Below are 14,442 nucleotides of genomic sequence, written 5' to 3'. Positions count from 1 at the left end.
CTCTAAACCTCTGAGAACATGACTGAATAGAACACGAGGAAAACTGTAGAAAACGTTATGCTGAAGTACTGATTTTTTTTTTAACATTCTCTGAATGTTCTGAGAACATTACTTTAAATAAAACCTGTAAGAAACGTTATGCTGAAGTCCTGAAATTCCCGTGGAAGAACGTTGTTTCTTAACATTCTCTGAACAATTTGAGAACATTAATTTAAATAGAACCCTGAGGAAACCTGTAGGAAACGTTATGGGAAGGTTGTATGCAAAATAACCATAGGACAACCACGCTCTCACCAAGCTCTAAGAAACATATGGTTCTCAGAATGTTATGTATGTTGTAGGAGAAACCACATCACTGCTCTGCATCGAAGTGCTGACAGCAGTTCCCATTGATAAAAGAAAACTGAGGTGAACTAATCATCTCTATTTATTAGATACAGACAGAATTATTCCGTCAATAAAACACAAGATACAGACATATATGTCAAAAGATGATGCAGACGTGTCCAGAAAAAAAGGATGTTCACATGTAGGATTACATCAAATGCCTGTCATTTTTATAAATCACACTCAGAATTAGTAGACATTAAGTCAAGGAATGTTTTTTCAATAATAGGGCAGGCTACATATCCTGAATTTGCAATATTCACATTTCCAATAGAAAAAGGCAATATTTAAAAAGTTTAAAAATAGTGGAAAATCTGAACCTACAAGGCGGCTAGAACCAAAATCCTATGCTAAACATAAGAGATATATTGACATGTAAGAAACACATTGAATGAAATGATGAACACAGCAGTAGCCTATATATAGTGTCCATTACTCCTTCCAGAAGCCTCTGTTGTGGGCACATGCCTCTTTGAGCCTGGCCAGCAGCATCTCCTTGGAGGGGTAGATGGGCAGCAGCAGTAGGAAGTGGCAGGTAAGGGATTCTGGGAAATGTAGTTCAGTAGAGTTCTGCAGGACTGCCACCTTCATCTGGATCTTGTCCATGCCCAGGATAGGAACGCGACCACAGCCCGTCAGGAACACTGAGAAGGAGGGGAGAGAGAGTGAAAGGTAGACAGAATGGGAAAAAATATAGTGGATGTCATTGTGTGGTAGGTAGCCTAGTGATTAAGAGCATTGGGCCAGCAACCAAAAGGTCCCTGGTTAAAAACCTTGAGCAAAGAAGGTGAAAATATGTTGTTGTGCTTTTGAGCAAGGCACTTAACCCTAATTGCTCCAGTAAGTTACTCTGGATAAGTGTCTGCTAATTACTCAAATGTGTTCAAACAAAAATGATGTGTAAATGCTCTTGTAGAACAGGAAGTTCAAATATGCAGACAAAACCCTAAACCAGCATTATGAAAGACTGTATGGTTCCTCCAGTTTTACTCAACCAAGAGCAATTTAGTGCCATACTTACGGAGGAAAGCTTTCTTTTGGTCAGCTGTCAGTTCCTCAAAAGCCTCCCAGAATGTGATGATGTTGGGATGTCTGGCATGATACTCTCCATCATACACAGTGTTCTGGATATACAAACCAAACAAATGGCAGCAATAATTAAACAATATTAAACTTGCACACCATTTAAACGATTCACCACTCAAAGTCACACAGTATGTCACAAAGCACCATGTGCATTTAGACAATGTATAGCATATTATCTCCTAGTCCCAGTCCTAACTTGAGATACGCACCCATAACTTGACATTAAAGCAAATCCCCCATTGATATAAATGCATCAACACTGACTGATTTATGCCCTAATTTCTCAAGTCAGCACCCAGCCCCACACTGAGTAATGAATGATGGTTGTATATAGAGACCTGTTTGAGCGTGTCCCAGTCGTAGTCCTCTTTCCCCACCATGACTCCCCTGAGCTCCTCAGGCTGGAACAACTCCACCACGTCCCTGTCACACACCTTGAAGAAGCCTCTCCTGAACTCTTCAAACACCTTCTCCGCTGATTGGTTGAAGGCAAGGTTCACATAGGCATCAACAAACTGCTTCCTGTCAAAATAATGAATTGTATTTTAATATTTTTTTAAACAGAAAACAGAACAAGCAGAAAGCCTGCTTGTTGTAACTTCCTAAATGTCAACCTTGTATTATGCATTACAGACAATAGACTGTAATGTGAGCCAGGTTGCTAGAGCAGGAAAATAATCCTGCAGCAACAAGAAATGTGAATTATTGTGGATTATAATTAACCAACATTTTTGTAGGAGTTGATACATTTTTCGTACGGGAAAATCAAATCTGAAGCCTTTTTAAACATAAAATATATACTACACTTTTAAAATGTCCTGCATTGCAGGAAAGTTCTCCTGCAACAGAGTGATGAAATTCAGATCTTGGTGTAGCCATACCTGTTAAAACTTGTGACTGGTTTTCCTGTTTCTTTGGGATCCAGCTCCACCTTCTGGTCATCCCAGATCACCTGATGAAAATAAACAGTTTTACCACTATGCACATACTGTATCTATTGGTATTTCATTGCTCAACAATCAGTTTCAATATTATACATACGGTGAAGGTCATGTCCAGGTTTTCTTCAACATCATCATCAGTGTAGTCCTCCAAGAGGTACCGCAAACGCCTTCAATTACAATGAAAATAAATTAATGTTGAAACATTTTCATCCGTTTCTAAGGGACACTAATTCAATGCTAAAATGTACATTCTAAAATACAAACGTACCCTCCCACAACAGGGTCAAACTCTCTCATGTCCTCCAGTGAGGGCTTGACCCCCACCATCTTCTTGAACAGGGCCAGAGGGAAGGGCAGGTGTACAATGTTGTGGTTGTACAGGGCCATGCCACACAAGACACCAAACAGGAAGTAGCTCTTCTCCTCCACTCTGGGCTGGTAGTAAGGGTAGGTGGCACATGAGTCAAGGCAGAGATCAAGAATAAACAAGAACAGGCACCATTCCTCTTCAAATAACTTGTATCTCCTTTGTTGTATTATGTTGTCTGTATACTGCAATTCAGCTTTTAGCTGTGAATGTGTACAACTATAAAACCTTGGTACATCAGGAAGAGAGTAGGGAGTGATGGTGATTATACTTGTAAACAATACTGTATTGATTAATACAGTGTAGATAGTGGCACTGCTGTAGTGGTTGAATCTCTTTCTGTTGCTATTAACTGACTAAATGTATTTAGATTGTTTTTAGAATAATCTAACTGTTCTTACTCAACTATTTTAATTTGCTTGAGAGTGCAGTTATTTATTATACAGTAATGAAATCGCAATTCCCTAATTCTAGTTCTTACCTTGGCAGGGAACCAGACCAGTGTCTTGGTGTCGTTGTACATGAACATCTCAGACTCTGGTGCCAACAGCTCTTCAAACACATGGAGGAAGAAGTCCCTTTTGTTGACGAGCGACAGCTTAATGTCCTCCACAAACTGCACCTGAGGGATACAGTAAGATAGGCCACATTTAGGTTGAGTTCTAGACTCTACCACTGGGCACAGACGTCAATTCAATGTCTATTCCACGTTTGTTTCACTGGAACCAACGTTGATTCAACCAGTGTGTGTCCAGTGGGTAGTGACAGTCTAACATTAAAATGTTAAATCGAGTAGCTGAGATTTGGTTTGATTTGGCCAAGATTAGTTGAGTTGTAACATTCGGTCTCAGGGATAATTCTTTGAATGTTACTTTATTGTCCCTTTTGAACTGACAAAAGATAATTTTACCACAAGTTCTCTCTGGAAGTAGTCATGATCTGCAGCACCCAGTTGTCTGAAGGTGTCTTTGATGAGTGACGGGCGCCTTAAGGTCAACTGGAAGACTGGAGCAGGGGGAGATTCTGGGTTGTCTGGGAACGTTCCAGAAGGACACATCACTGTTAGCCGGTGGGCTAGTTTGTGAATCTCCTGCAATATATAAATATACACTAGTTTCAAGTTTTTTTCATGTCACGTGCACAAGTACATTGAAATGCATTTCCTGCTATATATATACATAAACACATGAGAAAGTAAGCTATATACAGGGTCAGCTCCAGGGTCTATTTAGAGTGATATACAGACTGGTCTTTGGAAACCACTGGGTAGGCTATGGTATACTTGAAAACAAAGATTCAATAAAAGGATTTAAAACAGCCAGTGGAATAACACAGTATACCTTAGTAAAAAGTGCATTGTTGTTGAAAATCGCCATCTTGCAGATCAGACTCAACACAAATGGGTAACGGCAAAAGATGACTGGTGTCACCTCTGTGTCCTAGAAGTGACACAAAAGAAAAATGAAAGTGCATCTCAATAGTCTACATGGGTTCCATCTCTGTCTCATTCCATCAATCTGCACTGAAAGAACTGGACAAGTGAAACCAGATTGGCATCCACCACATTATAATTCTAACATTTGAGTAATTTAGAGATGATTTGGTTATTTTATTACCTCCCTTGTTGACCAAAAACGCCAAAGATTCACATCCCCCAATAGAAGAACACTATTGTTGATCTCTTCCACATAAAAGGTACTGGCGGGAACTTCCTGGGTTCTTCTGGCCCTTTTGTTTGCCTTTGAAATAACATGTCAGCATCAAAATAGATTTGCACATGTCCCTTGCAGTTCACAATATGAAGTATGTTACGGCATGATCAACAATACTGACAGACGGCAACTACAGAAAATGGTCAGGAGGATTATAAAAATGATTGACACAAACACTGACTCTGTGGAGGTACTTGAGGGCTTCCAGCAGGAATTTGACTCCGGGGTTGTGGGTAGCCAGAAGACCGTTCCTCAGCATAAATGACAGGGCATTCTTCCACATCAGAATGTGCTTAGTCATGATGGAAGGCTCCAGTGACGACCACCAGTCTTCTATAACATGACAAATGAATACAAGTCCAAAATATGTTAATTATATTTCCTGTGCAAAAAAAATATTATCTTATAATATATGGTCATGTGTCAGTGTCAGCTATGCTTCTATTATAATACAATTCTGTAAAATTATACTGATGCTAAATTCACTGATAAAGTGACAAGGTCAGAGGTTATATACTTAATGTTTTTATGGCTGTGTCATTCAGATGTTCAACGATAACTATAGATAAAGCCAAGACCATCTTCATGACGCTGAGGTCCTCATGGAGAAGAGAGATTGTGGGTAGTAGCATAAAGATCTCTGGTGACTTGATGACAGCTGCTGAACTGCAAATATTGTCCACCAGTGGCTCAATATTTATCTATATAGAAAATTAACAGAGAAATTAGGAGAGTAACATTTAGTTCTGTTCTAAATATATATTCATTTAACATATGGGTTTAAAGAGTAAGTTGATCTTAACTGATTTCCTAATCCAAGGTATGTTCAGTAGCTGGTCGAAAACCTGGCTAGCAGCTTCTAGGTCCACTGTCAAAGCTCCGGCTGCTTGTGGAATCTCACTGGTCATAAGAAACAGAGGGCATAGCATTAGCAAGAACACAACATAGTTCTAACTGTACACATCATGGGATGGAACCAAAATCATTTTCCAATCGTTTCGCTCTGAACAGAACCATTCTTTTTTTTGTTCCATTCCTGTTCTGACCAGCAAATGATGCAATGATGTTGCAAATGATGCAAATGATGTTCTGAACCGGTTCGAACCCCCAAAAAGTTTACCGGTTTATATCGTTCCTTTCTTTTTTTATACTTTGTTTTTATTTTAGGAACACAAAGAAAGTACAGATAAAGTAAAATAAAAGATCAACAAAAAAGATCTGGCAGTTACAGTGCACGTCATACCTTCATCATCATATCATCATATTAGTTACATTGACATCTTTGAATTAGACCTTTGAATTAGATTTGCAGCATACTGCAGTTATACTGCATTCTAATTATAGTTATACTACAGTGTTATACTGCACTCTGACTGCAATCTTTTTTCATAAGAGATAGGCTCTTTGTAGCGTGTTTTCCCCATGCTTTTAAAATTAACGGTTCTGTTCTGAAACAGTATAGATCACCTTTGTTCTCAGTTCTAGTTATGTTCCTCGAAAACAAAAAAAATCTGTTCCCTAAACCAGTTCCAACCCCTGGTTAGGGCTGTAACAGTACACCTTTTCATACTGGACCGTTCTTTACGGGACCTCGGTTCAGTCCGCACTGTGAACCCGAATTATAACATTCAAGAAATAACACTAGGCCTATAGGCTATGTAGCGTTGCATGCCATTACCTCGCCCCTACAAAAAAATATTGCAGTCAGAGTGAAGTACAACTGCAGTATGCTGCAAATACTGCATCCAAAATAACACCGCTATGACAAGCTAGACGTTAGTCTACTAGCTAAATGGCTGGCTATCTTAGCCATCTAGCTTCTCACAGTTTGATGCAGTCAAGACAGATACTAGGTAATTATATTGGATGATGAATAACCTAGCTATGACAAGCTAGAAGCTAGTCTACTAGCGCAAGTTGACTCGGTTGGTTGCTGCCTCTCCCTGCCTCCTCCTTTCTCTCGTTTCACTTACTCGCAGAACACACACCGCAAGGCCCTTCCTCCGTCTGCTCTCCCTCATAAGGCCACTCCGTCGCCTACCCTCCCTCGCACTGTATCAGCTCTGGTTAATAAAATAGCTTACAAATGGACTTTTCTGCTGCTTCCCTCACTCTGGTCCGACAACGTCTATATGGAACTAGTCGTCCTTTGGTCCGTTTGGAACAGGTCTCTATATTGACAAATGTATTTATGCATATTTCTCCAGGTGGGAAAGCTCCAGGTCCATATCGGAACGGGTCCAACTTTTTAGACCTCTCCTTGAGACCCAACATAACCAGCTCTGTCAGAACAGAATGAAACTGGACTTGGGCAACAAATAGAATGATTTTTAATTTAGTGTATTTTGCAAAAATAAACAAAAAAAACATTTTCCGCTGTACCTTAACCGAAACTGAACTGTGACCCCAAAACCACAATGCATACCGAACTGTGGGTTTGGTGAACCATTACACCCATACCCCTGGTACACATACCATTTTCATTTCAAACTATCCAAACCTTCCATTTTAAAATAGCTTACCTGGCTTTGGTGAAACTGGCCACAAGACTTGAACTTGTTGAGAACATCAAGGATATTTCTCTGTTGGAACAAATGTGGACACATTTGATGTTTCAGTACAATTATACAAAAATAAATACAACTGAAGGGTGCAGTGACATACCCGATGGGTTGGACATAATACTTTTTAAAAAGATAATTGATGAGAAGAGTTATCAACTGGAAATCAGCCAATCCTCCGTCGTTCACACAATTATAAAAAATTGAAAGAGCATGGGCGACGGAGAGAAACAAAATGGTGCAGTTTGATAAGGGCACTGGAGATAGGGGTGGGGGCTAGCGGGTCTGGGCAGGTGTAATGTAGTGAGGTTTGTATGATGTAATCGTTAGCATGAATGTTTTGTACAGATTCTAAAATATAAAATAAAATCGTATAATTTTTTTTATTACTAAAATACAACCAAACAATACATGTTTGTTTATTTCATTTTTAGTTAGCTAGAAAAAAAATAAAAAATAACAAAGAACCTTTGTCTACGGTAGATTGTATGTTCTAATATTTAATGTAAATAATAAATGAACCTTTGCGCCTCTGCATTTCCTTGCTCCATCGACAGCCATTTTTGCAACTTGGCTTTATCTAACCTCCCGATTGGCTGTTCTCTTTCAGAACTCTACAAAGGAAGATAAAGCAATATAAGAATTTCAAATATCTCAAACATGAATTAGCTGCTTGAGACACTTAGAATGTTCCAGTCTCCCTTTTACTGAGGTATAAAAGGTCAGAAACATTACCTCAGTGGTGTAAATGAAGTTTGAATTCCATCCCACTGATATCTTCATGTCTGCTAAAAAAAAAAAATGTACAGAAGAGGTTGTAGGGACATAAAATATCGTAAAATATCGTAATGTGTTCTTACTCAGTCACACAAACACTACATAGTCAGTATGTAACTGCATAATAGCATTGAATAGAATCAAATACAAAATAGAAAAGAATAGAATAGAATACACATTGTATCTGGTACCGTTGTGTATGACTGTTGCTGCCCCACCAGAATCCCTTTTCAGCAGCACTGAGGTGGGTTGCAAGCTGCCCCCTGTGTTGCCAGTCCCTAGCTGACCTTTGACCCCACTGCCAAAGGCCCAGAGTTGACCTGAGGACCCCAGCACCAGGGTGTGATGGCTGGCAGAGTTACAGTAAGACAAAAACACAGTCAGACTGAGAATGTTCAAGATTGTTTTCCTATCTGTTTATTATATGTGTATATATGTGTATAAGTAGCATTATGCTGTTGGTCATTACCTGCCACATGCTATCTGTGAGGCCAGTCCATCCATACCCTCTACCAGTTTGGGTAGGAGTTCGTTAGCTGATGCGTTGTGCCCAAGCTGGCCTCGGCTTCCCTCTCCAAAGGTGAACACCTGTCCACCCTAAAGACCACAAAGAACCAGAACCAGTTGTTGACATGTCAAGGCCCAGAGTTGTTCCTGGTCTAGTCAGGTCAGGGCCCTAATCACTTCTTAAAGAGACAGTATAATAGTATTGAAGGGTCGACCTTTACTCTGGTAGCCCTGAGTCTTGATCTGTAATAACAGCCATAATCAGGATATATTCTGTATAACCTGTGACTTTCTATTCTGTAATAAACTGTAACTTCTCATTTAGTACTTTCTATTCTGTAATAAACTGTAACTTCTCATTTAGTATGAGATTGTATTCATGCACTCAGATAACAACTTGTATGGTTCATTGTGTATCCAGACACTTGATCATTTGTTTTTCACCTCTGTTCAAGGTCATTTCATATAACTGGCTTTATTTATATGTGATGAATTGTATCTTCGAGAGGATGCCGACTTTGTGTGCAGAACTATCTCCCAGTGGGCCCACTGTTTAAGACATTAAATCATTTTTATGAACTAATGAACAGCTGTCGGATTTGTCTCCTTTCACACCAACATCTCCCTTGGGGCCTTCAGTAAAAATACAGTAATAGTATGATCCCTTGGTGAGAACAACAGTGTCCCTCTCCACAGTAATAGTATGATACCTTGGTGAGAACAACAGTGTCCCTCTCCACAGTAATAGTATGATACCTTGGTGAGAACAACAGTGTCCCTCTCCACAGTAATAGTATGATACCTTGGTGAGAACAACAGTGTCCCTCTCCACAGTAATAGTATGATACCTTGGTGAGAACAACAGTGTCCCTCTCCACAGTAATAGTATGATACCTTGGTGAGAACAACAGTGTCCCTCTCCACAGTAATAGTGTGATACCTTGGTGAGAACAACAGTGTCCCTCTCCACAGTAATAGTATGATACCTTGGTGAGAACAACAGTGTCCCTCTCCACAGTAATAGTGTGATACCTTGGTGAGAACAGCAGAATGTGCCTCTCCACAGCTGATGAAGGAAACCCCCAAGACTCTGAGAGCAGGCACAGAACAGATGTTGAACCGGCCTGGCAGGGGGAACAAGCATCAAACAAGCATCATGCAATATTCCCACACTATATAATACATCTGGAAAATGACTTAGTGGTTATGACAAAGGAATCCAAGTTCAAATGAGAAAATGCTGGTGGATAAGCCTGATTAGCTTTTTATACAAGTAGCGTACAAAGATAGAGAGTGCCGTAGTACCTTTCTCATCCACACGGTTGAGTCCCAGCTGCCCAGCCCTGTTCGCCCCACAGCAGTAGACCAGGCCTGGGAGGGTGAGGGCCAGAGTGTGGGTTCCTCCAGCTGCTACCTGGGTCACTGGGACCCCTGTGAGGGGGCGCACCAGGGCAGGTATGGGCTGCAGAGGGACTCCCTTCCCCAGGCCCAGCTGTCCATGGCTGTTCAGACCCCATGAGAACACCTGTCCTCCTGTAGAAGACAAGGAAATTACATATTTCATTACAATTACATCACAACAATTCCAGAGTTACATTCTTTCCTAATAAATATCATCTCACTGTCCTTTTGATGTTCACTCTTAGAAAAAATTGTTCCAAAAGGGTTCTTCGGCTGTCCTCATAGGATAACCCTTTTAGGTTCCAGGTAGAAGAACCCTTTTGGTTTTCATGTAGAAGCCTCTGAAAAAAGGGTTCTACATGGAACCAAAAGGGTTCTCCAACGGGTTCTCGTATGGGAACTGCTGAATAATCCTTTTAGGTTTAAGACAGCACCTTTTTTTCTAAGTGTAGTCTAACTGATGCATGTGGTTGTCATAGTTTAGATGGAATGCAGCGTGTGTAAGAGACATCAGTAGGTACAGTATGTTATACCTGTAGTCAGGGCCAAAGAATGGGAATTTCCACAAGCAACCTGTATCACTGTTATCGGCAAGGGCGAAGGTATTGGAACTGGTCTGTGAAAAAAAAGGAGACATCTAGTACATTTTGTCTTTGTTAGTGATCAGTGGAATCCAAGAGGGCTCTCATTACTTGACAATGTAAATCATGGATGATATTTAACTATCAATATCTATTTCAAGTTTAAGTTGAGGTTTCCTTGCCTTGGCCTGAGGACTTTGGAGACAGTAGTAGGTGCGATGCCCAACTGTCCCTCACCCCCTGCCCCCCAGGAGTAGACCTGTCCTGATGCGCACACAGCAACAGAGTGGTCCTGACCACAAGACACAGAGACCACTGCCCCCAGACCCTCCACTGGGGCTGAAACGGGTAGAACACACAGGCACACACACAGGTCTACATCTGTTGTATTCGGAGCATGTGACAAATACAAATTGATTTGATTAGACAACGTTTTATTTGGAAGTCCTGTCTTGTCCTGGAAAGGGTTAAATGCTAGAACATTGATAAGATGTAATTTAATGCATGAAGGAGTTAATCGTCAATTTATCTGAGTCATCTTGAGGATGACGTCAAGTTCGATCCTAGTGTGTATTTTATTGGATTTTTTTTTCTTCATTTCTCTACTTTGGGAGAAACGAAACTGGAACCAAACCATGAGCGCCTATTGTGCAGTAGTTTTATTGAGGGGTGTCAGTTTCTAAAAGTTGTCGTTAAACGCAGCAGAAACGAAACATTATATAATCTGACATTATGAACAATATCACTAAAATATTTGGGGGTAGTGATGAAAAATAATAAACGCATTCAGAGTCAAACAAACGTACTTTTCCAGTAGCACTTTTTTCAAATTAGCCTACATAAGAATGTGATTTTAATCTGCATTTATTCTGCAAATTCTGGCTACATATTCCGATAGCATTCATTGATGTCTTCTTACCTGGTAGTTTTGAATTTATGTTCCTCTGTCTGCCAAGTTGTCCCTTTGAGTTGCGCCCACATGATAGGATCCTGCCATCTACCGTGAGAAATAAAGTGTGTTGCTCCCCGCAAGCAATTTCTGTGACTTTATCAGAGAATATATTCCCTGCTATAGGAACAGACACATTCTCAAAGTTTAGACCAAACTGTCCACTCGAACCGTCTCCCCAGCAAAACATGATGATGTGAAGGTGAAGGTGATGCCTAACGTTACATTAGTAATAACGCAGTCCAACCTGCGCGCGCGCTATGTGCTTGTGGTTAACATTAGTCATCAGCGATCATATCAGCTAGATTGTTTTATGTACAAAATGTTTTGGACCCCACCTGTTTTGAGGCTCACCTGTTTAGCTTAAAAAAATTGTTTCAAAAAATAATTATATATATATGTTATTATGGCATCCGTATGTGTCACATATCAGTTTGCAAACGATGTAAAAAAATATATATATAAAAAAAAGCTTTAAAAAATTGTTAAAAAAAAAAAATATATATATATATATATATATATATTTATTTATTTATTTTTTTAAACAATTTTTTAAAGCTTTTTTTATTTTTTTATATATATATATATATATATATATATATATATATATATATATATATTCTTTGCATGTTATTTTGGCATCCGTATGTGTCACATATCAGTTTGCAAACGATGTAAAAAAAATATTTTAATTTTTTTTTTTAAATGGAGTAAAGCCGCATGCAAACATGGTCTCTTTTTTGCTTCCTTAAGTGAGGCAGCTCCAAAATGTGCAGTGCTTTCTGTGGTGGTGGGGCAGCCTGTGGAAAATATGGAGCTGAGAGGTTGGTAATGTTCTCTAGTTGTGCTGTGATTGGCTCAGTGTTCTGTCACTCATGGGGTCACTACATCACGTAGAGCTCGAATATTCAAGCCCCTTAGGTGCTGCCATAGACTTACATTAGAAGTGCCCATCCAAGAAGTCTCAAGGTCATTGACCACAGAAAAAAACTTACTTCAAATCACGTTATATCTACCATAACTATGACTGGACTGATGTCAACATCACACTTTCAAAATCTTAGCTAGCAAGCTAGACAAGCAGTCATCATCATGAATCAAGTCGACAATCAACTGGAAAATCCTTTTCAATCCTTGTAATATGAAGAGAAATTATAGATAAAACGTTCCAGTGCTCATCGCACATTGGACATAAACATTACACAACAAGTTGGGAATTGCAAATTCAACAATGAGTGCTGAGGAGCGACTGCAGCCTCAGATTCGGTCCCAGGCTGTCACAGCCGGCCGTGACTGGGAGACCCATGGGACGGCACACAATTGGCCCAGTGTCGTCTGGGTTAAGAAAGTGCTTGGTTGACCGGGATTTCCTTGTCTCATCGTGCTCTAGCAACTTCTTGTGGCAGGTCGGGTGCCTGCAAGCTGAGTCAGTCATCAGTACGACTGTGTTTCCTCCGACACATTGGTGCGGCTGGCTTCCGGGTTAAGCGAGCAGTGTGTCAAGAACCAGTGCGGCTTGGCTCGCAGAGTCCCTAGGGGAGTTGCAGTGATGAGACAAGATCGTAACTTCTGGTCCATGGCATTGCATGTGAACCTTTTTTTAAATTGTATTTCATATTACTCCCTTTTTCTTCCCAATTTCGTGATATCCAATTGGTAAAGCTTGAAGACGTTGGCCATGCTGTCAATCCAGCATGACTTCTGCCACATTCAAAATAACTGGAAACCCGGAACTGGGAAATCTCAGACTTCAGTGAGTTCAAGACAGCTGGGAACTCTGAAAAAAGCTACGACTGAGAAAATACGGAAAATAATTTTGAAAGGTCATCCATCTCGGAATTCCAAGTCGGGAACTCTGGCCTCTTTCTAGAGCCCACAAGAAGGACAGCCATGCCACCTTCCTGTTCAAGTGAGCACAGCACAGCAAGGTGAATCCAAAAATGTCTTGTATGTTGCTGCATAAATTATGTAATATGCCAGGGAGATATGTACACTGTAGCTAAGAAAGTAATACTAAGTGTATGTTGTGTAGTAAGATGTTAGTAGCCCATGTAGCTCAACCTAATAATTTGGTCCCTTTCCCCCCTCAGAACTTAGCCTACTGTTCTGACTTGATGGTGCACATGTAGCCTATAGCCTGTTTAAGAAAAATGTAATCATCAAATATTGTAAGAGCTTTCATTGTCTGCTTATATGCCCCCTTTATTTATCCTATGGTTCTGACTTGGTGTGCAGGGAGAATACTGTAAGAATGGCCCATGTTTTGAATTATGTCACTGTACATTTCAAAGTGCTGAACAAATAGTTATTTTGACTACGTCCATCCTAGCTCGGATTGCCTCTTATCCGCTCGTCGTTCCCTTATGCCATAGTTTGTACATCTCAATTGTCAGTAGAAACCACATTTGTTTAAGCAAGTCAGTCATATCAGCTATGTTTTTTTAAAAGGCAGTAAATTAGGCTGAATGAACTGTTTCGCTGCCAGACAAGGCTCAGCTGATAGCCAGGTGTAGATGTGGTAAGGGTTAACTGCCAGCCCCATTCCGCAAACCTGAAGCCCTCTTCCCCAAAGCTAACGACCCGATTTGTGTGTTTTTTTGTTTTACAATAACATTATAATCCTACTATGGTATTAAGGGTCATTGCCAGGGTTTGAGTTTTAGTGAGGTCTGAAGTTGAAGCTCATTTACTGCATTTCTATACGATTAAAAAACAATCACATTGGTTGCTGTAGCTTAATAAAGCTCAGTCGATCTACAAAACACATAGCCTATTAGCTATACAATTAGCCACTACACATTAACTCACAATAACTCAGCACTGGGATTAAAAACTATAATTGAATATGTACAGAGAGATCTGTAAGTCTAGCTGTTAAGAGCATTAAGCCGGTAACAGAATGGTTGCTGGTTTGAATCCCTGAGCCGGCTAGGTGAAAAATCGGTCAATGTGCCATTAAACAAGTTATTTAATCCTAAACGCTAATCTGTAAAGTGTAACTGAGATGGACTAATTAATTGACATATAACAAGAGGAAAACTGCCAATGTACAACCAAGTTTAAAAAATGCATGTTATGTATTCTAACAACAAGTCTTTTTAAACTTTATTTAACTAGTTAAGAACAAATTTTTATTTTCAATGATGGCCTAGGAAAAGTGGGATAACTAA

At 39.9% G+C, this 14,442-nt stretch overlaps 1 protein-coding gene across 2 annotated transcripts; it reads right to left on the bottom strand.

Annotated features, from left to right (window-relative positions):
* Window positions 1–409: 409 nt before the first annotated feature.
* Window positions 410–11,530, bottom strand: LOC110517190 (probable E3 ubiquitin-protein ligase HERC6). 2 transcript variants are annotated; one of them, XM_036954226.1, is made up of 23 exons: window positions 11,243–11,530; window positions 10,506–10,662; window positions 10,276–10,358; window positions 9,647–9,874; window positions 9,374–9,465; window positions 8,304–8,431; window positions 8,026–8,183; window positions 7,793–7,845; window positions 7,580–7,671; window positions 7,019–7,078; window positions 5,300–5,396; window positions 5,014–5,197; window positions 4,678–4,829; window positions 4,401–4,523; window positions 4,125–4,223; window positions 3,695–3,874; window positions 3,266–3,406; window positions 2,686–2,852; window positions 2,515–2,584; window positions 2,355–2,425; window positions 1,812–1,995; window positions 1,409–1,511; window positions 410–1,031 (listed from the first exon to the last, which is right to left on the bottom strand). In XM_036954226.1, the coding sequence occupies exons 1-23, from the start codon at window positions 11,460–11,462 to the stop codon at window positions 820–822; spliced, it is 3,054 nt and encodes a 1,017-aa protein (XP_036810121.1). In that variant the 5' UTR covers window positions 11,463–11,530; the 3' UTR covers window positions 410–819. The 2 variants fall into 2 exon arrangements, with proteins under 2 accessions (XP_036810121.1, XP_036810122.1); XM_036954227.1 differs by having other exon boundaries at window positions 7,793–7,842; window positions 11,243–11,529.
* Between the last annotated feature and the right edge of the window lie 2,912 nt (window positions 11,531–14,442).

This window comes from Oncorhynchus mykiss, chromosome 19, assembly GCF_013265735.2.
Source record: "Oncorhynchus mykiss isolate Arlee chromosome 19, USDA_OmykA_1.1, whole genome shotgun sequence".
Taxonomy (NCBI): domain Eukaryota; kingdom Metazoa; phylum Chordata; class Actinopteri; order Salmoniformes; family Salmonidae; genus Oncorhynchus; species Oncorhynchus mykiss.
This window is presented reverse-complemented; position numbering and strand designations above follow the sequence as displayed.